This window comes from Mauremys reevesii, linkage group 19 (genome assembly GCF_016161935.1).
Source record: "Mauremys reevesii isolate NIE-2019 linkage group 19, ASM1616193v1, whole genome shotgun sequence".
Lineage (NCBI taxonomy): Eukaryota > Metazoa > Chordata > Testudines > Geoemydidae > Mauremys > Mauremys reevesii.
In genome coordinates this window covers 4,141,993-4,164,482 of record NC_052641.1, presented here as the reverse complement: position 1 = coordinate 4,164,482, position 22,490 = coordinate 4,141,993, and the positions used below count along the sequence as shown (strand labels likewise).

Genomic DNA, 22,490 nt, shown 5'->3' with positions numbered 1-22,490 from the left:
CTGCCAGGGCCCTCCCTCCCCAGCACGACCACGGGAGCCCCCCTCCTTTGTCCTACCCCTGCTCCCTCAGCGGTTGGGATGGACACGCCACCTCCAGCCAGCAGGGCCTTGGTCTCACTCCCAGGCTGTGCTGAACCCCCCTCCAGATTTCAGCCATCTCCAGGAACCTGCTCCCTCCCCGCAGTCACCCCCTGCAATCCTGCAGAGCTGGGTGTGGTGTCAGGCTGCCTCCCCTCTCCAGAGCCCCCTGCTGCTGGCTCCTGTAGGGATGGGCGCTGGGCAGCTCTGGCTGGTGCTCTGTGACTCCTTGCTCCCGTCTAACCCTGGGCTCGCCTTGCAGGGATCCTGCGGAAGGATGGCACCATCCAGAACGAGGCCAGCTGCCAGCGGCTGGCAGAAGTGTCGCTAGCCTATGCCAAGGCAGGTGAGAGGGGTTCCTAGCAGCAGCAGGCTCTTGCTGGCTGCCTGGCTTTGCCCTGCTCGGTGGCCCTACCAGGAACATATCTGAGCAATGCTGAGGGGGGCAGCAGCCACTGGCCTCTCCTTGAGGGGCTGTGGGCCCATCCCGTCTCCCCTGGCTCTGCCTGCAGCTCGTGGGACACTGGGGTGTCCGAACCAGTTGCTCTCCTCCAGCAGGTTCTGACATGTGATCCCCAGCCAAACTGAGCAGAGGCTCAGTGGCTCTACTCCCCAGGCAGGTCCTGGCACTCCTGGCTGCTGGGACATCAATGTTGAGTCCCCCCATGCCAGGAGTGGCTCCGGGGGCAGGGACTGCTCCTTGCAGTTCTTCAGCGCCCGTGCTCTCTCCCTGCAGGATGCCACATCGTGGCCCCCTCGGACATGATGGACGGGCGCGTCGCAGCCATGAAAGAGGCTCTGATCTCCAATAACATGGGTAACAAGGTGGGCAGGGGCAGCACGCCCTCTGGTCAGTCCGGGCTCAGTACGGAGCGGTGTCACAGCTGGAGCTGTGTGCGTGCTGGAGGGGAGATGGTGTGGAACAGGGCCTGCGGAGAAGGGAGCTCCCTGCTTCCCACCGTGGTCGGCCAGGGGGCCACAGGGAGGGGCTTCCAGGCCCCAGCAGGTGTGGATGGGAAGGGCGTGCCCGTGGATGGGGAGCAGAGGTAATGCCAAGGCTTCTGCCTGGGGGGGGGTTGGAAAACATAGTACAAGGGATCGTAGCAGAGAATTTCTCCCCCACCTCCACGCTGGGCTGGGAGGCAACTCTGATCTCCCTGCCATGTCTCTCCCGCCCCTGCAGGTCTCTGTGATGAGCTACAGCGCCAAGTTTGCTTCCTGTTTCTATGGCCCTTTCAGGTGAGTGGCTCCCAGGGCGGGGGTGGGTGTATGCCATGTTTTGGCCAGGCTCCGTGTCAGACCCCAAAGGGTTCGTGTTTGGCCTGCAGAGCCGAGCAATTCGAACGTAGGACTCCCGAGCCCTGAGCTCTGAGTCTGGGACTCTCACTAACTTGCACTGAGCTTTGTGCCTCAGTTTCCCCATCTGTAAAATGGGGAATTTATCTCCTTCTCCAGGAAAGGGATGGGGAGGGCAGGCTAGTATTTGCTCCCACACAGGGATTTTCATCTGTCCCTCAGAGTATAGCTCTGCAGGGATTCACTCTTCCTCCTGCCAGGCTTGGAGATGACTTCTGCTCCCACCTGGCTTCAGCTCTGTGAGCTGCTTCTCAAACAGGGCCACCTGGGGCAGGAGCAGGAGGGTGGAGTCGACTGGAACTGCTGTGAAACTGCACAGAGTCCCCCTCACCCCAGAGAGGGAGTGTTGGGGATGGTCCCAACTCACTGGGCTGGCAGGTCCATTGCGTGGGCTGAGCTCTGGCTCAGAAAAGTGGGGAGAGGTGGGTGTGATGGATTCGGTCACAGAGACTCCTTTGGGACTGTCACCTGATGTGCTGAGACTACCTCTGAGCCCATTTTCCCTGCCAGCTTGGGACTCCAGAACCCTGCCTTGTTGAGCCAGACACGCCAGCCTGCTGCAACGCAGACCCCGGTCTGGGCCATGCCCCCAGAGCTGCAGACTTAACTGAAAACAGCTCACCAAGTACTCCTGTGTCTAGCACCCAGACACCCAGTCCCCAGTGGGATCCAAACCCCCAAATAAATCCATTATACTCTGTATAAAGCTTATACCGGGTAAACTCATAAACTGTCCACCCTCTATAGCACAGATAGGGAGATGCACAGCTGTTTGCTCCCCCAGGTGTTAATCACTTACTCTGGGTTTATCAATAAACAAAAGTGATTTTATTCCGTATAAAAAGTAAGATTTAAGTGGTTCCAAGGCAGGAAGCCTTTGTGTCTCTCTGGTTTCCCACCCCTCATTCTAAATGGAAAAGCACCAGATTTAAGATGGATTCCAGTATCATGTGACCTGTTCACTGTCCTGCAAGATTTGCATAATTACAATAGGACCTCAGAGTTATGCTACAGATTCCTAGTTTCAGATACAAGAATGATACATTCATACAAATAGGATGACCACACCCAGTAGATTATACGCTTTGTAATGATACCTTACAAGAGACCCTTTGCATAAAGCATATTCCAGTGACTTTATATTTACACTCATTATCATATTTCCATAAAACACATGGAGTGCAATGTCACAGTGGGGTCTGAACTAACTCATTCCAGACCCTAGAGCAGAGGTCCCCAAACTGTGGGGCATGCCCCCCGAGAGGGACCCGGAGGAACATTTAGGGCAGTGCATGGCTGAGGCCTGGGCCCCTTGGGGGGCGGGGAGGGAGTGTCATCCATCTCCACTTCTGGCCCCAGCTGCCAGCCTCAGCCCCTGGCCAAGGCTCCCTTACCCTTGTCTGCGGCTCCCCCATCCTGGAGCTGTGGCCCTGCTCCCAGCCCCGGGGAGTGTGAGGGAAAAAGTTTGGGGACCACTGCCCTAGGGGAGCTGGGAGTGAGGGACTGTGTCATTGCTGCCTGTGTGCTTGCTGGGGTGGGGCTGTGTCCAGATCCACAGGATCAGTGCCATGCTCCAGCTTTGGAACAGTCTCTAGGAGGAACCCCTGCAGTGTGCCAGACCTGCTGGGGTCTCACTCTTCCTCCAGGGCAAGCCACATGGCCTCACCACCTCCTTAGACTGGACCTCTGGGCCGTCCGCTCCCCTGCTTCCCAGCGGGAGCTCTGTCCAGCGAGTCCAGCTGAGACGGACTCGTGGCAGAGACTTGTACACTCTGCAGGGATTAACGCACCTCTGCGAGTGTTTGCAGGGACACTCAGGGCACGTCTACACTGAAGATGCTGCATTGGCGCAGCTGAACTGCTGTAGTGCTTTCATGAAGACGCTCTAAACTGATGGGAGAGAGATTTCCCATTGGCTTAGTTAATCCACTTCCCCTAGAGGCGATAGCTACGTCACCAGGAGAATCCTCCCACCAGCATAGCGCTGGCTACACAGGGGGTTACGTCGGTGGTATTATGTCGCTCAGAGGATGGATTTTTCAGTTATACCGATACAGATCTGTAATGTAGACCAGACCTCAGACAGTGCTGTCAGGTCAGTCAGGTTTATTAGTCAGCTGGAACACAGCATGGGAAGTCCTTAGGTTGGCAGGGAGAACTGAAGGTTAAAGCACAGACCATTCTGGCTAGTCCAGAGCCCAGCCAAGCTGTAGTGAACCCCACTGCCCAAGCTCCGTCTGTCTCCATCCAACTTCCTTGGTCAGTTCCCAGGTGTGAGCCCTGACTCCTTCCAGCAGCCAACTCTTATCCCCCACCTCCCAGTCCTTTGTTCTCCACCTGAGAGAGGGAAAATCTACCTCCCTGCTAGGTGTCAGTCATGTTGACTGGATTTGCCATTGTCCTCAGGCCAGTCCTTTTTAATGACCCATGCCGCTGTAAGGTCACTCCAGTAGCCTCCTTATGCGGCTGGGAGTGCAGAGGCGGCTCCAGGCCCCAGCACGCCAAGCACGTGCTTGGGGCGGCATGCCGCGGGGGGCGCTCTGCCGGTCGCTGGGAGGGCGTCAGGCAGGCAGCCTTCGGCGGCATGCCTGCGGAGGGTCCGCTGGTCCCACGGGTTCGGTGGAGCATCCGCAGGCACGCCTGCGGGAGGTCCACCGGAGCCGGGGGACCGGCGACTGGCAGAGCGTGCCCCGCGGCATGCCGCCATGCTTGGGGCGGCGAAATGGCTAGAGCCGCCCCTGTGGGAGAGAGCTCTCCTGTCAACATAATAAAACCAATGAGTGGCGGCTTTACTGTGTCGTCAGGAGAGGCTTTCCCACTGACAGCGCTGTGCACACGAGCGCTTATGCCAGGAAAACTTATGTCACTCGGGGGATGCATTTTTCACACCCCTGAACGACAGAAGTTTTGCCGACATAAGTGCTAGCGTAGACATGGCCTGAGAGTTTACAGCTGTGTGGCTGCGCCACTGTACGCTCTCTAATGTAGCTGCTCTCAGTCGATGGGCGAGAGCTCTTCCCTCGGCTTAACTACTCCAGCCCCACGAGCAGCCGGAGCTTGTCGGTAAGAGAAGCTCTGTCCACACTCGCGCGTCTGTCGGTGTAACTTACGTTGCTCAGTGGGATGGTTTATGCACATCCCTGAGGCCTGGTCTACACTGGGGGTGGGGATTGATCTAAGTTACGCAACTTCAGCTATGTGAATAACGTAGCTGAAGTCGACGTACTTAGATCTACTTACCACAGTGTCTTCACTGCAGTGAGTCGACTGCTGCCACTCCCCAGTCAACGCTGCCTGCGCCTCTCACTCCAGTGGAGTACCTGAGTCGACAGGAGAGCGCTTGGGGGTCGATTTATCGTGTCTAGACTAGATGCGATAAATCGACCCCCGGTGGATCGATTGCTGCCCGCCAATCCCATGGGTAGTGTAGACAAGCCCTGAGTGATGTAAGTTTTGCCGACATAAGCTGTAGTGTAGACGGAGCATCAGCCAGCCAGGCGATATTCTCTTAGCCTGCCCTGACAGCAAACTGCTCCCCACCCTCCTCAACTGGGCAGCCTTGCAAAATACGAGGGAAACTGACGCACACACATATTACAAAAATTCCCACTTTGTCACAGGCCGCCAGGCCTCACTGGGGGCAGAGTTCTCAGTGGTGGGCTCGTGGCGGCTAAGCGAGCCGCTGCCTCCTGGATTGGGAGGATGGGATGCTACTAAGGCACCTCCTTCCCCCTGCTTTGCTCCAGCCCAGCAAGGGGTCACTACGGGCAGGCCGCCTGGTGTCTGGGCTCTCCTGGGAGGGGGGGCGCCGGTTCCTGGGAATTCTCTGAAGCCAGACTGCTGTTTTACTGCCTGGTGTCTCCTTCGTGTTCCCAGAGACGCTGCGCTGTCCAAACCTGCGTTCGGAGACCGGCGCTGTTACCAGCTTCCCCCGGGCGCCCGGGGCCTGGCCCTGCGAGCTGTGGTGAGTGAGCCTGTCCACAGCCCAGCTGCCCTTAGCAGAAGGTGTTGGTGTCACAGTAATGTCCTGCAGCAGAGTGGCTTCCGCATGGCTGGGTGCCAAGAGCTGATCTGGGGGCTGAGTGGGGAGGTGGGTCTGTCCTCCTCTCCGAGACCTGACCTCTTTCCATAACCGGAATGGGCGTCGTGGTGTGACAGAGCCTCGGGACCGCAGGCCTGTTGTACCTGCTCTGGGACAACCTGGGCAGCGGCAGGGCAAGCTTGTCCCACCGATTAGACCCCCACCTCACCTGGAGGGTCCCCCCAGTGTGTGTGTGGGGGGAGAGGGCAGTCAGGGCCCAAGGAAGTACTGTGAGGTGGGAGCAGCCAGGAGTGGCACTGGCCTGGAACAGCTGAGGATCTCCTGCAGCGAGCTGGGGGATTGCTAACCCCTGGGGTTGTTCAGCCCAGCAGTGCCAAGCACCTGGTCCTCTCCTGGCTTCACTTGGCATGTGGGCCTGAGGACTCAGAGGCCATGGGCCCAGCTCAGTCTTTCAGCCCCTGTGACCCAGCTTGCGGTGGCTCACGTTTGTCAGCCACACAGAGCAGGGAGTGGCTGAGCCAACACCAGCTCTGCGGGGCAGGGGACGGGGTGTCGTGTTTGGGTCTAACGTGAAGGAGCCTCGGCTTCCGGCGGCTGCCTGGGCAAGCGCACCATTTCCCTTGAAACGCAGACCCGCTGTCGCCCCTTTCACATCACAGCCTCGGGGATCGTCTGCTGCCCCCTTCCTGCCTGGGAATGGGGCTGGCTGCAGGCTGGCTCCTGCTGGTCTGCCCGTAGCTGTGTTCTCTTCCTTGCTAGGGCCGTGTGGAGCACCCAGGGTGCTGGGAAGAGCAGACTCTCCCCTCCCACTGGGGCCAGGACCTGGGCTGCAGCCATCAGGCTGACTCGCTGGTCCCCCCCAGTCCCTGTGCTGTTCTCACAGGCCCGAGCCACGACCTGTTCTCTCCTTGCAGGACCGGGATGTGCGGGAGGGAGCAGACATGCTGATGGTGAAGCCGGGGCTGCCGTACCTCGACCTCGTGAGAGATGTCAAGGCCAAAGTGAGCCCCGTTCGGCAGCGACTGTCTCTGGAAATGGGGCACAGAGTGGGTGGCTGTAGAGTGGGCATTGGGCTCGCCCAGGAGACTGAAGCCAAGGGACAGTCCCCTGGGCCTAGCAGAGGCAGAAAACGCCCTGAGCTGGGAGTACAAGCTGCGGCAGGCCTAGTCCCTGGAGCCCCTTCCAGGTGATTGACCCTAGCGGGAGGCTCCTTGGCACCGTGCTCCCCCTGGGCATGCTGCTGTAGCCCCCAGCAGTCCAGTGAGTTGCTCTGGCTGGGATAATGGCAGGCGTTTGGTTAGCGTGCCCATCTGGGGTGGAGAGGCCTTGCTGCTTGGAAGCTCTGCCCTGACTCCTCCGTTACTGGAGCTGCGTGTTTCTAACCCAGCCATTCAAACACCAACAACCGGCCCATGAAGTGCTGGCGCCTGCCATCCCCCCAGAGCTTCTGATCTTGTGGGTGGGGTTGCTATGGGCACACTGCAGACACTGCTCCCTTGAGAGTCGGTGGCTACAGAACAACCTGCCTAGAGCCCCTGCTTTGCTGCCAGCATTGCAGGACTCGGCAGAGCTGGGCCATGCAGCTTGGGGGTCAGGGTTGTCTCACTGACCTTCCTGCTGCTCTTTTCAGCATCCCACCCACCCACTGGCTGTTTACCACGTGTCGGGGGAGTTTGCCATGCTGTGGCACGGCGCACAGGCAGGGGCCTTTAACCTAAAGGCTGCCGTCATGGAGGTGATGACCGGGTTCAGGCGAGCAGGTGAGTGAGGTTGGGCAGGGTCAGCGTCATGACTAGCAAAGCCTCAAGCTGCTGGAGGAACTGGGGCCTTGGATTCCCTTCCCCTCTGGGCCCACTGTGGTGGTGTGGCAGCCTGAATCTTGGGAGTCCCCCGAGACTACGGGACCAGTCACCGTCATGACTGTGCTGGAGGCTGACCCTGGAATGCAGAGCCAGGCCCAGTGGAACTCCAAACACCTCAATCCTTTAAGAAAAGCCGATTTCTAAAGCACCACGCGCTGCCCCACACGGCTTGTGCTTTTCCAGCCAGCTCGGTAGCAATCCAAGTGGAGTTCTGTCTGGCTCCTTAGGAAACATGAAGTGTGGTTACACAGGGGGCCTGGGAGCCCGGACTCCTGGGTTCTACTCCAGCTCAGCCACTTCCTGGGTGACCTGGCGAGTTGCTGCATCTCCTGGCTCCTCGTCTAGCAAAGGGGTCTCCATCTTCCCCAGGCTGCAGGGAGCCCACTGGATGAAAGGAATCTATTCACTGGGGCTTATTTCTGAATGTGTCTGTGATGGGTTGGATCACAGAAACCCCCTTGGGAACTGCCAACTGATGTGCCAAGACTACTTCTGCCCCTGCTTTCCCTGCCAGCCTGGGACTCCAGCACCCTGTCTTGTTGAGCCAGACACACCCGTCTGCTCCAACACAGACCCAGGGTCTGAACCACATGCCCCAAAGCTGCAGACTTAACTGAAAGCAGCTCACAGAAGTGTTCCTGTCTTTAACACTCAGATGCCCAACTTCCAATGGGGTCCAAACCCCAAATAAATCCGTTAGACCCTGTATAATGCTTATACAGTGTAAACTCATACATTCTTTGCCCTCTATAACACTGATAGAGATGCACAGCTGTTTGCCCCTCCCCACCCCCCAGGTATTAACACATACTCTGGGTTAATTAATAAGTAAAAAGTGATTTTATTAAAATACAGAAAGTAGGATTTAAGTGGTTCCAAGTAATAACAGACAGAACAAAGTGAATTACTAAGTAAGATAAAACACGCAAGTCTGAGTCTAATACAGTAACAAAACTGAATACAGATAAGATCTCACTCTCAGAGTTGTTTCAGTAAGTTTCTGTCACAGACTGGACACCTTCCTAGTCTGGGCACACTCTTTTCCCCTGGTACAGCCCGTGTTTCAGCTTAGGTGGTAGCTAGGGAATTCCTCATGATGGCCGCCCATTGTTCTGTTCCACCCACTTATATATCTTTTGCATAAGGCAGGAATCCTTTGTCTCTCTCTGGGTTCCCACCCCCTCCTTCTCAATGGAAAAGCACCAGGTTAAAGATGGATTCCAGTTCAGGTGACATGATCACATGGCTCTGTAAGACTTCATTACCCACTTGCCAGCACACACGTATACAGGAGGACTTACAAGTAAAACAGAGCTGGTCCTGGTTAATGGGAGCCATCAAGATTCCAAACCACCATTAACGGCCCACACTTTGCATAACTACAGTAGGCCCTCAGAGTTATATTTCCTATTTCTAGCTTCAGATACAAGAGTGATACATTTATACAAATAGGATGATCACACTCAGTAGATGATGAGCTTTGTAATGATACCTTACAAGAGACCTTTTGCATGAAGCATATTCCAGTTACATTATATTCATACTCATCAGCATACTTTCAGAAAATCATGTAGAGTGCAACGTCACAGTATTTTCTTGGGAAAACACGGCCCAAGCTCAGCAGCCCTTTGCCTGGGCTGATTCCTGTTTTAGAGCCCAGGCTCCCAGCTCCTTTAGCTGAGAGACAATGAACCCAGGTCCAGTCCCACTGTGACTCTGGAATCCCCCGTCCTCCCAGCTGCATTCCTGTGATCTGACACGAGACCCGGCTCCCCTCTTGGAGCTGGAATTCCCCACTAGCTGGTGCTTGATGCTAAGGAATATGTTGGAGCAGGTGTCCAAATCCCTCAGAGGAGAGGGGCGAGTTCTTGACTGGAATGCTGGTCCATGGGCTGAGTTATACACTCAGAACTATAAGCTCCCCCCGGTGATGCGGGGCCATGGGAGTTGTACCTCAGAATCATTGTTCCAGGCTGTCTGCAGGCTCAGGCAGATATCCCTGCTTTGTTCACTCCCAGGGCATGGTTAGACGGTTCTCTCAGCAGCCATGGGGTGCAGGAATACAGAGAGCTGAGATTCTGAAGAAGCTCAAGGTCATGTGGGCCACACAGAGAGTACTGTGGTCTGACCCAGCCTGCAGGCTGCATGTTAGAGTCACTGGGGGCTGGCTGGTGGGAGGGAAGGATGGCAGCTCCTTGGCATGGAGTGGGACTTTGTGGAGCATGGGAATGCTGGCTTGACACTGTGTCTAGCAGCTCCTCACACGTTCCTTGCTGCTGCATTCCAGGAGCTGATATCATCATCACCTACTACGTGCCCCAGCTCCTGAAGTGGCTGAAGGAGGACCAGGCGTGAAGTGCCTGAGTGAAGGCAACACACAGAAGGAAACCTGCGAGGACCGGAAAGGACTGATATGCAAAATGAGGATTTTTATGGGGCCTTAGAGATACAAGGCTGAATCCAGCCCCAGCGTAAGCAGGTCCAGCACCACTGGCTGCAGGGGTGCTGCACCTGCCTACACTAGAGCTGACTTGAGCCCACAGAAGCCAAAGGAGAGCAATTTTTTAAGTGTTATTTTAGAACTGGGCTTAATGCTGAGACCCTCCTCTGGCAGCAAAATGCCTTAGGACCAGAACTGATCTCCCCAGCGACCCCCCCCCCCTTGGAGAAGCACCTTCTTAATGTGATGGTTTCTTTTAATGTGTCGCTGTGACACACCAGATGGGCAATTTTTATGAGCTTCTTCGTAAAGGAAGCGCCCATTCCTGACCATTCCTCTACCCCGATGCCCTCCTCAGTCTAGCCGGGGGGTTGGGAACACAGGGGAAGGCTGATGTGGGGCAGTTCACCAGCACATTGCTCACAGGAGTGCTAGTTCATTGGGGGTGTCTCAAGCGTTCACTGCAGATGCTCTCCCTGCAGTACACTAGTGACATAATTCCTTTGCTACCGCCCCCAGCAGAGCTTTGCTCTCCCCTGGTTGGGCTTTCTGCACAGAAACACTGTCTGGTTCACAAGCGTGGAAGCAGCAGAGGCAGGCAGGGCTTCCCTTGCTGGTCAGCCAGACACTGGGCTGACACTAACACTTTCCTCTGGTGAACGCGCTGTTTCAAACTTTTTAATATGGAGAAATACCCCAAGATGCTTCAGAGCCCTCAGGGAGCGGGGGTTCCCCTCCACACGTGCTTGTGCCTTAAACCTGTTGTCATTGCATAGACTAGAGAAGATTGACCTGGTTCTGAGCTGTGGCCCTGCTGTCTCGAGGGCGACAGGGCATGTGGGGCTAGGCAGTATAAGGGCTTCAGAAGTATAATGTCCTGATCGCTAATGGACCATTGCACATTCTGCCCACCATTACTAGGGGTTCTTTTAGCCCTGAGCACCAAGACGACCAGCTCCTAGCACTCACACTGGCTCTATCAACTCACAGTTCAGCTCTGCCTTTGATTCCCTGATAGGATGCTGTCACCTTATATAGAAGTATTGTCAAAATAATCTCTCTCTAAAACCCAAGAGCACTAGAAATGTTTCCCTATTTTAAAAATTCCAGTGAAAATAATTGTTTTAACCCACTGCTTGTTCCTGTGCCATGTTTCAAACTCAGCATTGCAGCAGGCAGAACCAGGCAATGAGGTCGCCCGACTGGCTCTGCTGTCCAATGCACACTTTAAAATTACTTCATCCTAACAGTCTAACGTGGTGTTAATAACATAGCTGAGAACTTTAATTTGTACCATGGTTCTTACGTTGATCACACTGTTATGAAGTCTAGATGTTTCAGATTAATTGCTAGAGCTACTTTGCTTTGGTAGTCTTAGCAGCAGCCTCTGACATTCTTCAATGCCTGGAGTGAGTTCAGCTGAAAATAAACAAAAAACAAACCACAAGTCTACAACCACGGCAGCTTGATGTTGTTGGTAAGGAAGAGGGTGGAGGGAACTCCACTGCACCTTGAAGTGGCTACACGCTCCTCTGGGTAACAGGGATTTCGTTTCAATCTGCATTGCCATAATTTCAGGGGTGGGGAAGAGCCTGACTCCTCTGTGGAAGACGCTGTGCTAGTTTGCACAGATCTGCGATCTTCCCTGGAGGTACAGTCACACCAACCGCATTCCCTGTTCCTCTGACTCAGGAAGCAGGTCCCTCAGCCCCTCACCCTGTTAGCTTGACAGATTGTAGCCTTTCCAAGAAAAGGACAGGCCCGTCCTCAGCTGAGTTTACAGACTACAAAGAAACGTAGGGTGTTGCTGGCAGATTGGGTGTAGTTTACCTTACAAGCCTCTCTTCCCCTTGATGGTTTGCACAGATGAGCAACGAGAAGACAAGGCCAACCCTAATGATGGGAGAAAGGGAAAGAGGCCAGAGCAGCGATGCCCTCTGGAGGGGAAAGGAACTTGTTCAAGGATAAAAAGTGGATTCCTGGTATGGTGACCAGACAGCAACTGTGAAAAAATGGGATGGGGGTGGCAGGTAATAGGTGCCTATATAAGAAAAAGTCCCCAAAAATGGGACTGTCCCCTTAAAAACGGGACACCTGGTCACCTTCAGTCCTGGGAAGGAAGTCGCCATTCCTGTTTCAGAGTGGAGCGCCCCAGTTTTGTAAGGGTGAAGTCACTGGTGTGGGTGAGACGCTCAGTTGCTATGGGGGAGGGAGCCCTACCGATTGGTCACTCGGAGGATTACACTTTCTAAGGGATTATGGTAGTCTGCTACTTTCACTGCTGCAGGCCAATCTGCCCAATGCCCCACAGCTTGTGAGGGGGCGAGAGCTCTACCCCAGGGCTTGAGGGGAGGGACTGTACCCCATGGTCTATGGGATGAAGTCATATTTAGGCCTCACAGAATCCTGCTGTGAATTTTAGGGGTCCGTTTAACAGAAGAAGGGGGGGTGGGATATACAACACTGTGGAATAGCCATGGCTGTGAGAAAAATAAGTCACTAAAAAGCTGGAAGAGACTGGTTTGAACTACTGCTCCAGCTGTGGTGGCTGGAGGAGAGCTAACCTGGCAACGGGAGACTAACCCATGGCTGTGAGAGCAGATAACGAATTACCGCTACCTTCGTGTAACAAAGGGAGCTTAAAGCTGTATTGCCTGGTGCTGGAGGTGACTGATGAGATGGTCCGGATGAGCATCTCCCTCCGCAGATCACTCACTGCTTGCTGAGTGTTTTGCCTTAATAGAGAGTTAGACCCATCGGCTGCGTGAGTATCAATCCATGGGGTTGTACCCCACAGCTGGTGGGAGATGGGGGGGCTGTAGCCCATTGCCGGTTGGGGGATCTGGGAGTGGGCTGTACCCTACAGCAGGTGGGAGGGTCAAGGTGTGGGGGGCTACACTCCACGGCCGATGGGAGGGTCGGGGGGACTGCACCCCACAGCCGATGGCGGGTTGGGGGGGCTGTACCCTAGAGCAGGTGGGGGCTGCACCCCATAGCCGATGGGGGGTCGTGAGGGCTGTTCTCCATGGCCGATGGGGGGTCGGGGGCACTGTACCCACAGCAGGTGGGGGCGGGGGGCTGCACCCCATGGTCGGGGGGGCTGTACCCTACCGGGGGCGGGGGAAGCTGTACTCCACGGCCGATGGGGTGTCGGGGTTTACCCACAGCAGGCGGGGCGGAGGGCTGCACCCCATGGTCGGGGGCTGTACCTACAGGGGCTGCACCCCACAGCCGATGGGGTCGGGGGTCTGTACCCACAGCAGGTGGGGCGGGTGCTGCACCCCATGGCCGGTGGGGGCTCGGGGGGGGCTGTACACAGAGCAGGTGGGGGCGGGGGGGGCTGTACCCCATGGCCGGTGGGGGCTCGGGGGGTCTGTACCCACAGCAGGTGGGGGCGGGGTGCTGCACCCCCATGGCCGGTGGGGCTCGGGGGTCTGTACACAGAGCAGGTGGGGCGGGGGCTGTACCCCATGGCCGGTGGGTGCTCGGGGGCTGTACACAGAGCAGGCGGGGGCTGCACTCCATGGCCGATGGCGGGCTCGGGGGCTGTACCCACAGCAGGTGGGGGCGGGGTGCTGCACCCCCATAGCCGGTGGGGGCTCGGGGGGGTCTGTACCCACAGCAGGCGGGGGGGGCTGCACCCCCTGGCCGGTGGCGGGGTCGGGGGGGGGCTGTACCCACAGCAGGCGGGGGCGGGGGGCTGCACCCCATGGCCGGTGGGGTGGGGCGGGCTGGGGCAGGAAGCTGCGGCGGCGGCCCGAGCAGGTGCCGCTCCCGGCGGGGCTCAGCTCGGCACCACACGGTAGGTCGCGGACGGGCCGGGGCCCGGCCTGGCTTTGGCCGGCGACTCCTCCGGAGCGATCCGGGCAGGAGCCGCCTGCAGTGGCGGGGCTCCCGGCAGCTCCCGCGGCACCGCTCCGGCCAGGCCCAGCCCGCTCCCCGCAGGGCGCTGCGCCGCCGGGTCCGAGAGCGGGACCGGCCCGGCCCCGAGCTCACGGCAGCCCGGAGCCCCCGGGCCTTTCCCGCCGCCCGGGCCCGGGCCCCCAGCGGAGTTTTACAAAGGGGGATTCTCGTCCCTTTGCTTTAAACCCAAACGTGCCGGTCAATGGAACCGGGGCCGGGGCGCTACACTGGTGACGGGCATTAGCGCCTGGTCAGATCTAAACCCAATGCGGAGCGGAGCGAGCCGAACCTCCCCCCCCCCCGGCTGGCTGTTTGTGCTCCCTGTGACATGGGCTGGGAGACTCGGGCAGCTCCCCAAAAACCTTCCCCCCCCCCCCCGGCTCGCACGTTCTAGCTCCATATTCCAAGGCCCTGCCTCTGCAGATTGCATTGTATTTCCCTGGGAATTTATCAGTGTTTATAACCACAACAGCAAAAACCGTGCAAAAAATATAATTTTTCTGGATAAATATCAGGGTTTATTTTTGTGGACGGAAGGGGCGGGGGGAGTATTTAATGCTTTGAATTCCCTTCATCAATGCAGCTTGCTGCAGAACTAAAACAGAAACCAAAACAGGCCACCTCTGAGTTTAAGAAAACAACGCATCGCCAATCCCCAAATAAAACTTTTCATTTGAATGAACAGTTACTGCTGTAGACTTAGAACTATTAGCCCATAAATAGTTACATTTAATAATTGGGCCCGACCATTTGCAGCGCATACACTCAACTTCATCCTTTTCTCCTGGTTTTTTAACTTTCAAATACTGCCTTGGGTTCTGAAACTTATTTGGATGCAGATTTTCGTTTTCTTCCCATTTTAGTGTGTCAAGTCTTTAAACCATTATCTGCTAACAGCTTTGAAATCTGTACATGCTCGGTGTGAGATTCATCAGTATGTTCAGATGCACGTGCACTTCAGAGTTTGCATGCCTGCCTGTTGGTTTATTGTGTGTATCTCTAGACTAATGCATAGCTTTCCTTCAACAGGCAGCTTTGCATATACAGACTAATGTATGATCATAATACATAGACCTCATGCAATATATTGTATTTTCCTAATAAAACAAGGTATTTTTATATATTTGAATGTTACAAAAGTAGGGTGAAAATCAGGAAAAAAAATGAGTAATATTTTTATAGAACCCAGGAATTTTTTGGTAAAAATCAGTTTAAACTGAAAACAAAGGGGCTTAAGTATTCATAAAGAACCCAAGGATCTCACAAAACTGGGTGACTGGGCAACAAAATGGCAGATGAAAGTCAGTGTTGATAAATGCAAAGTGATGCACATTGGAAAACATAATCCCAACTCTACATATAAAATGATGGGATCTAAATTAGCTGTTACCACTCAAGAAAGAGAGCGTGGAGTCATTGTGGATAATTCTCTGAAAACATCCACTCAGTGTGCAGCGACAGTCAAAAAAGCAAACCGAATGTTGGGGATCATTAAGAAAGGAACAAATAATAAGACAGAAAATATCATATTGCCTCTATATAAATCCATGATACGCCCACATCTTGAATACTGCGTGCAGATGTCGTCGCCCCATCTCAAAAAAGAGCTATTGGAATTGGAAAGGGTTCAGAAAAGGGCAACAAAAAATATTAAGGGCATGGAACAGCTTCCATATGAGGAGAGATTAATAAGACTGGAACTTTTCAGCTTGGAAAAGAGGCGATTAAGAGGGATATGATAGAGGTCTATAAAATCATGACTGGTGTGGAGAAAGTAAATAAGGAAGTGTTATTTACTCCTTCTCATAACACAAGAACTAGGAGTCACCAAATGATATTACTAGGCAGCAGGTTTAAAACAAACAAAAGGCAGTATTTCTTCACACAATGGACAGTCAACCTGTGGAACTCCTTGCCAGGGGATGTTGTGAAGGCTACAACTATAACAAGGTTAAAAAAAAGAGCAAGATAAATTCATGGAGGATAGGTCCATCAATGGCTATTAGCCACGATGGGCAGGGATGGTGTCCCTAGCCTCTGTTTGCCAGAAGCTGGGAATGAGCGATGGGATGGATCACTTGATGATTCCCTGTTCTGTTCATTCCCTCTGAAGCACCTGGAATTGGCCACTGTCGGAAGACAGGGTAGTGGGCTAGGTGGACCTTGGTCTGACCCTGTATGGCTGTTTTTATGACACAGCCATAGGTGCTGGAACTAGAGGTGTGGGGGCTGCTGCAGCACCCCCTGGCTTGAAGTGGTTTCCATCACATACAGGGTTTCCAGTTTGGTTCAATGGCTCTCAGCTCCCCCACTGTACAAATTGTTTCAGCCCCTCTGGACACAGTCCTTAGGCACTAGCCTCAGCAGAGAGGCCAGAATTGAACTCCCACTGCTGCTGCCTTTGCATGTACCTGCCTCATGCCAAGAGGACTTCATCAGAGTTGTCAGTGCAGCCTCTTCCTCTGAGGGCAGGTCTTCACTACCCTCCAGATTGGCAGGTAGTGATTGATCTGTCGGGGATCGATTTATTGCATCTAGTGTAGATGTGATAAAATCGATCCCCGATCACGCTCCCCGTTGACTCCGGAACTCCAGCTCGTGAGAAGCGGAAGCGGAGTCGACGGGGGAGCGGCAGCGGTCGACTTGCCGCTGTCCTCACAGTCAGGTAAGTTGACTTAAGATACGCCGATTTTAGCTACGCTATTCGCGTAATTGAAGTCGCCGTATCTTAGGTCGACCCCCCAGTGTAGAGCAGGCCTGAGACTGATCACTTAATACAGCAGAAGGAAATGGATCCTTATCCCAAGTGTGTGTTACTCTGCCCTTAAATTGTAGTCAGGCTTCAGTGCAGAGACTGCAAGACTCTCCAGGACAGCTGCTGTGTGGGTGTGCATTTTGTCTGATGTTGAGAGAATTCCTAGCCACTAACTCTGATTTCGGTTTCCTGCTAAACTGGTCTGGCTGTTTCTTCCAGAGTATTATTTTGGTGCTGAATAATCCTGCCACCTCACATACAGGCTAATTGCACAAAAGTTCATGTCGTTATAGAGAAACTGATTGTTTTATGATATCATTCTGTTATACTGCAAAATTACAAGCTTTGCTTCTGGGGGAATTCTGTGCTACTGTGCACATGCAGAATTCACGTCCCCCACAGATTTCTTTGTTTCCCCACGGAAAAATGACTTCTGATGGAGGAAGCAAAGGAAAGCTGCAAGACTGGTCACCTGCCCCTCCCCAGCAGCACAGGCACCTTAGTTTGGGCGACCGGAGCTGCCGTGGAGGGGCTGGATGTGCGTGCGAGAGAGAGACTCTGTCCCTCTCAGTAGCTATTGCAGCCCACCCAACGTGGAAGGGCAGGACTTTGAGGTGTTTCTGCGGAGGTAGGCATGGGGCAGGCTCTGTCCCCGAACGTAGCAGCCTGCCTGCTTAGTGAATTTTCCCAAGAGTATAAAACAGGTGTAAAAGTTGTAAGGCTCCTTTACATTGTCAGAGTGCTCTAAAGGACAGTATGGTTTATAAAAGTTTATGGTGCTTCAGGGATTAGAACTGGTCTAAATTTTTGGACTGAAAAATTTTCCTATCACAATGTGCTCCATGAACTGTTTGCTACTAACCTTTCTGGAGATGCTCAGTAAATGCTCAGTAGCCAATATAAATTGTGACTGACTCCCCAGCCCTCACTTGCTCTTCAGTTGCCTATGATGTAACACTGAGCATAGGGCTGCATATATTTGTTGACTATTAACTAGCTACATTACTATTAGACAGAGGGGGGTTGGGGATTTTCTCCAATGCTGCCCACTCCCATTCTCCATCTATTGTATTATAGTTAAATAAATTACCAAAATAATTGAAACTGGCATGATTATACTGCAGATTATATGCAGAATTTTGCAGAATTTTAAAATATTGTATGCAGAATTTTTTATTTTTGGTGAAGAATTTTTAATTTTTTTGGCGCAGAATTCCCCCAGGTGTAAAACTGAATTGTAACCTATTTAAGAGCAGGAGAGTTCTAATTCATTACAGGAGTTTGGTAGTCTTAAATAGGTTATCTTGTTACCCATTTATTTCTCTTGCATTAATTTCCCTACCCAGTGTCTGTGGATACTGGTCAGCTTTGTCATTTCATGTTAAGAAATACAAATTAAAGTCAAATACAAATGGTACAAGATCAGCAGTTTGAGTTTCTCCTGCAAACAAAGAGGTGCAAAGTCCTGCATTCTAGGATCTACAGGATCTTCACTGAAAAACTGTATCTAACATGATAATGTCATGAATTAAATCATTTTAGACATGAGGGGTGAGTCTGTGCTCGTACAGGTTTTGAGTGACTGAAGTACTGGTGCCGGTACTGACTTCACTGCGGTGGCAGTGAGGGCCTCGCTGTATCCACAGCACAGCAACTATGAGGGCAAGCTTTCCTGCTCTGCTCTGCCATCGTGCCTCTACTGAAACCTGGGGGGACCACTTCTGTGGCTGAGAGGGGAGTTCAGTCCCCATGCACCTACGGCTGAGCCTCTGAGCAGAGGGCTAGTCAGTGCTAATGGTGGGTTTGTGACACGGATACACATCTGGCAGGAACTGGCTGAGACCCAGCAATTCACTTCAAAGAAGCTACAGAACAGCCATCAGATAGAAACCATTTTCATTCACTCCAGGCCCGGGAGGAATCTGAACCCATGAGCCACGGGTGCTGTGAGGCTACCCCAGGCTGAAAAGCTCCAGTGCCAGTATTAATCGCTTGAGTCACTCGCTGCCCCACGCGAAGTGTTCTGTTGGCATTGGACCTATAAGAGGGTTGGGTCTACGGCTTGTCTGATCCTTCTCCTTTGATTTGGTGGTCTAGGTTCTCCTCGCTCCTCAGCCTCAGTGAAGCAATGCTTCGGCTCCGGCTCTTGACGTGGGACGTGAAGGACACGCTGCTCCGGCTCCGGCACCCAGTAGGAGAGAATTACTCTGCTGCAGCCCGAGTTCACGAAGTTCATGTACAGCCTGAGGCGCTCAATAAATCTTTCCATCAGGCATACAAAGCCCAGAGCAAGCACTTCCCCAACTATGGCCTGAACCAGGGGCTAAGCTCCAAGCAGTGGTGGGCGGATGTTGTCAAACAGACCTTCAGACTCGCTGGTGTCCATGAAGACAGGCTCCTCGCCACCATTGCAGAAAGTCTCTATCAGGAGTTCTGCAGTGCACAGAACTGGGAGTTGTTACCAGGCGCCAGGGAGACTCTGAGGCAGTGCCACCAGCTGGGCATCCGTATGGCCGTAATCTCCAACTTCGACAAGAGGCTGGAGAAGATTCTGTCTCACTGCAACCTCAGGCACCATTTTGAATTTGTCTTGACCTCGGAGGAGGCTGGCTTTGCCAAGCCAGACCAGCGGATCTTTCAGAAGGCGCTGCACATTTCTGGGGTAGCCCCACATCAGGCGGCTCACGTGGGGGACAGTTATGTGAGGGATTATAAGGCAGCCAGAGATGTGGGCATGCACAGCTTCCTGCTCACGAGGGCCGGGCCTGCAAACAATTGGGAGCTCAAGGTACCAAAGCAGCACGTCCTGCCTTCACTTACCCACTTGCTGTCTGTTATCGAGAAGGGTTAACGGGGAATCCCTCGCCTCTCCGCAGAGATCACCAGGGACCAAACAGATTCCTTACACCTTGTCGCTAGAAAGAGGGATCAGTCGTGCTGCGGGGGGGCGGGGAGGATTGGTTCTCCACCAGGTGAATCAGGTCCTAAAGAGTATCTGCACGTCCTGCTATAGAGAGGGCCTAAGGAAACCCCTCTGAACTCATTGAGAAGTACCTACTAGCACCATCCACAACAGCACATTAGTCATCCAGTGCAATAAACTGCTACAGATACTCAGCACTTCTCTTCCTCTTTCTTCCATAGCTCTCAAAGCACCTAACGGGGGAGGGGGGATTATCGTCATTCTACAGGGGGGAACCGAGGGGTGAGGGCTAAGGTCACCCAGCACGTCAGAGTGGAGACCAGAACTTGCATCTCCAGAGTGTCCCCTAGTGTCCTGTCCATTGCAGCTCTGAGCCCAGGTGTTAACCCCTCCTAGTGCAAGGAAAGACGGCATTTCTTGCACACTTGAATGAACAGACAAAGCCAGAAGCAGAAATCCCATCTCTGGGCCAGGTTCGTTCCCCGCACTGGTACAACTGGCCTGGCCTAGCGCCCTGTGTGGCTCTGCCAGCGAGGAACATGGGAGGTGTGTTGACTTCAGTGGATCCCCTTGCCTGACAATAGCCTTTTCCCAGACAGCACCACCCACTTCTTGGGTTGCTCGTGCTCTGGCCTGTAAGGCAGCCATTGCCCACCCCTGCAGGCTCTCTCTGCATGGGACCTCTGCCGGGTCTGCTCTTGTAGAAGCTGGCACATCACTAGGGGCAGTTAGTGCCTGTGCCCTGATGCTGGCGGAGGATCCCATGGGATTCCCCCCCTTGCTATTCTGCAAAGACTGGGCCTGGGGATGCTGACAGCTCTGCTCCAAGTCAGGATTTTAGCAGAACCCGCTAGCAGGCAGCATAGAGGAGAGCATTGGAAACCAGAGCAGCCCAGCACTAGGGCACTTGCTGCTTCCCAGAGGCTGATGGGAGCTTGGCTGGCAAGAGAAACTAGCCAATGGCCCTTTCGCTGCCCAAACCTCAGCAGATGCTTTTGCCAATGCTGCGCAGTGGTGGCTGCACTGCTCCCAGTGCCTGGACTTGCAGCTGTGTGGCAATGCCCCAGCAGGTGCTGTGCAAAGCAGCCTAAGAGCTTGTCTAGACAGCTCGTGTGCAGCAGTTTACCCTGCACTACCCTGCCACGCACTAACCGGCCATGGTGACCCTGTTGCTGATCCACTTTGAAACAGGAGCAGATCAAAGTGCACTTCAGTGCGTGGCAAACTAAATGCACAGCCCAGCTTGCTGCAAACTAAGTGGTCATCTAGACAAGCCTGGAGCGTGCAACAGTCAGGGGGTTAAAAATCAAGATACTTATGTTTAAAAAGGGGAGAAACCAGCCCAGGGTCCCTACTGCTAACCTGAACCCACCCCAACAAATGAACCAGATTGTACATAGTATTATCGACAGGCTTCTCTATGGCGCTCAGCTTGGTAGACTCTGTGCACCTCTCGTGCAGCCATGAATTTAGCCTTGCCACTCCCTGCTGAGGTCTGGCAGGGCAACCCCACATACAGAGGGGAAACTGAGGCACGGCTATTACTGGACTCATCCCAGTGTGTCGCACAGTCAGAATCACGACTTGCCCACATTTCCGGCTAGGGCTGTAACCACTGCACGTCCCCACCAAGGCTGAGCAGATTGCACGTGCCAGTGTTGAGTTCAGGCTTCAGTGTAGGGCACCTCTTTTCTAAGGTAAGGTAATAATTGGAGATATGCCAATCTCCTAGAGCTGGAAGGGACCTTGAAAGGTCATCGAGTCCAGCCCAGCCCCTTCCTTAGCAGGACCAATTTTTGCCCCAGATCCCTAAGTGGCCCCCTCAAGGATTGAACTCACAACCCTAGGTTTAGCAGGCCAATGCTCAAACCACTGAGCTATCCAGCAGAACTAGCCCCCCACGTAGACAGCTGATCCTGGAGCCCCAAGGCCACATTGGCTGCAGCAGCCGCACTGTATGTGAGGCTTTGGCTCTCGGTAGAGCTAATTGCTGTATGTAGTAGACAGAGAGCCCAAAGCATGGGGCCTGATACAAGGCCTAAGGCCTGAACTAAAGTGAGCAAAAGTCAAGCCCTGCTGCTATAAAGCAAAGTGAGCAAGCGTCAGGCCCTGTTACACAGCAGCTGCCTGTTCGCAGGCTCCCGGTCTGACACACGACCTTGGCAAAACACACAGGCACGCCCGAGAAGTGCTAGGCACAGAGTATTGCTGTGTGCACATTCCAGACGTAAACACAATGCTGGGCGATGAAACAGAAACACACCGACCCCGAGTGAAACAAGGCCTGAAGGGCAGGCTTAAGCTGACAGGTACAAGGTAAAGGGTGGTGGCTAATCACATCGGGGGGGATATGTAACGTATTTGTGTCAGTGTATAAAAGAGGGGGTGCAGGAGCACTGTTTTATCCATCCTCGGGGGAGTAGAAGGTCCCACCACTCAATACGTGTGTGTCCTCAAAGAGTCTACCAGCCACTAGGACCATGCTTCATTCACAATAAACCTGGCCGAGTGCCTTTGCCACCGAACCAAGTCTGTGGTGGTCTTGGGCACTTTACGCAAGGCCTGCTGTATCAGCTAGCTGGCCAGATCCGGTGCAGCACGCTGAGAGGAGCCACACACAGCCACCAACTGACAACACTGTCAATGGAGCGTTGTCAAAGGAATTAGGCCAAAGCAAAATTTGTTGCAGTTCAGACAGCAGGACAAGATGGCAAATCCTGGCGTGTTAAAGAACGGCAGAATTCTGTGACCAATAAACGGTTGCAGTTTTGCAGGCTAAGCTCGGGGTCATCAGCTCTCATGGTTCAAGGCACAAGATGATTTCTTGCAAGGGTCAGGAAGGATGGATTTTTCCCCTCTAAGTACAGTGTTGTGCAGTTGGCCAGATGCATTATGGGCAGTTTCCACTTCTGAAGCTTCAGGGCTTGGCTCCAGCCAGAGGCCCACTACGCGACAAGATGGGCCAGTGAGCCGATCCTGTAGGGCAACTACATTGCCTAGAAAGAATTCTAGGGGGCTACTGCTGTTACGAAACAAACTCAGAGCAGGCACCAGGGCTGAAGTCTGAGCCTATTTAGGTATGTGACACTCAGCCAGAAGGGGTTTAGCACTAACAGGGTAACTAACCCAGA

At 53.9% G+C, this 22,490-nt stretch overlaps 2 protein-coding genes across 8 annotated transcripts in view; both read left to right on the top strand.

The window, feature by feature from the left end:
• ALAD (aminolevulinate dehydratase) overlaps positions 1-11,553 on the top strand; it is a 28,644-nt gene extending 17,091 nt beyond the window's left edge. For 4 of the 6 annotated variants that reach the window (XM_039506635.1, XM_039506633.1, XM_039506636.1 and 1 more), the window contains exons 6-12: positions 341-424; positions 815-903; positions 1,262-1,317; positions 5,311-5,398; positions 6,391-6,477; positions 7,107-7,236; positions 9,626-9,761. In XM_039506635.1, coding sequence (XP_039362569.1) covers positions 341-424; positions 815-903; positions 1,262-1,317; positions 5,311-5,398; positions 6,391-6,477; positions 7,107-7,236; positions 9,626-9,693 — 602 coding nt within the window. In that variant the 3' untranslated portion in view covers positions 9,694-9,761. Of the gene's footprint in view, positions 1-340; positions 425-814; positions 904-1,261; positions 1,318-5,310; positions 5,399-6,390; positions 6,478-7,106; positions 7,237-9,625 lie in introns of all 6 variants that reach the window. The other 2 variants (XM_039506639.1, XM_039506638.1) reach the window with 2 other exon arrangements.
• Positions 11,554-12,331: 778 nt separating this feature from the next.
• On the top strand, positions 12,332-19,666 carry HDHD3 (haloacid dehalogenase like hydrolase domain containing 3). 2 transcript variants are annotated; one of them, XM_039506889.1, is made up of 2 exons: positions 12,332-12,542; positions 18,534-19,666. In XM_039506889.1, the coding sequence occupies exon 2, from the start codon at positions 18,565-18,567 to the stop codon at positions 19,285-19,287; it is 723 nt and encodes a 240-aa protein (XP_039362823.1). In that variant the 5' UTR covers positions 12,332-12,542; positions 18,534-18,564; the 3' UTR covers positions 19,288-19,666. The 2 variants fall into 2 exon arrangements, with proteins under 2 accessions (XP_039362823.1, XP_039362822.1); XM_039506888.1 differs by lacking the exon at positions 12,332-12,542 and adding an exon at positions 13,520-13,580.
• The last annotated feature ends 2,824 nt before the right edge of the window (positions 19,667-22,490 follow it).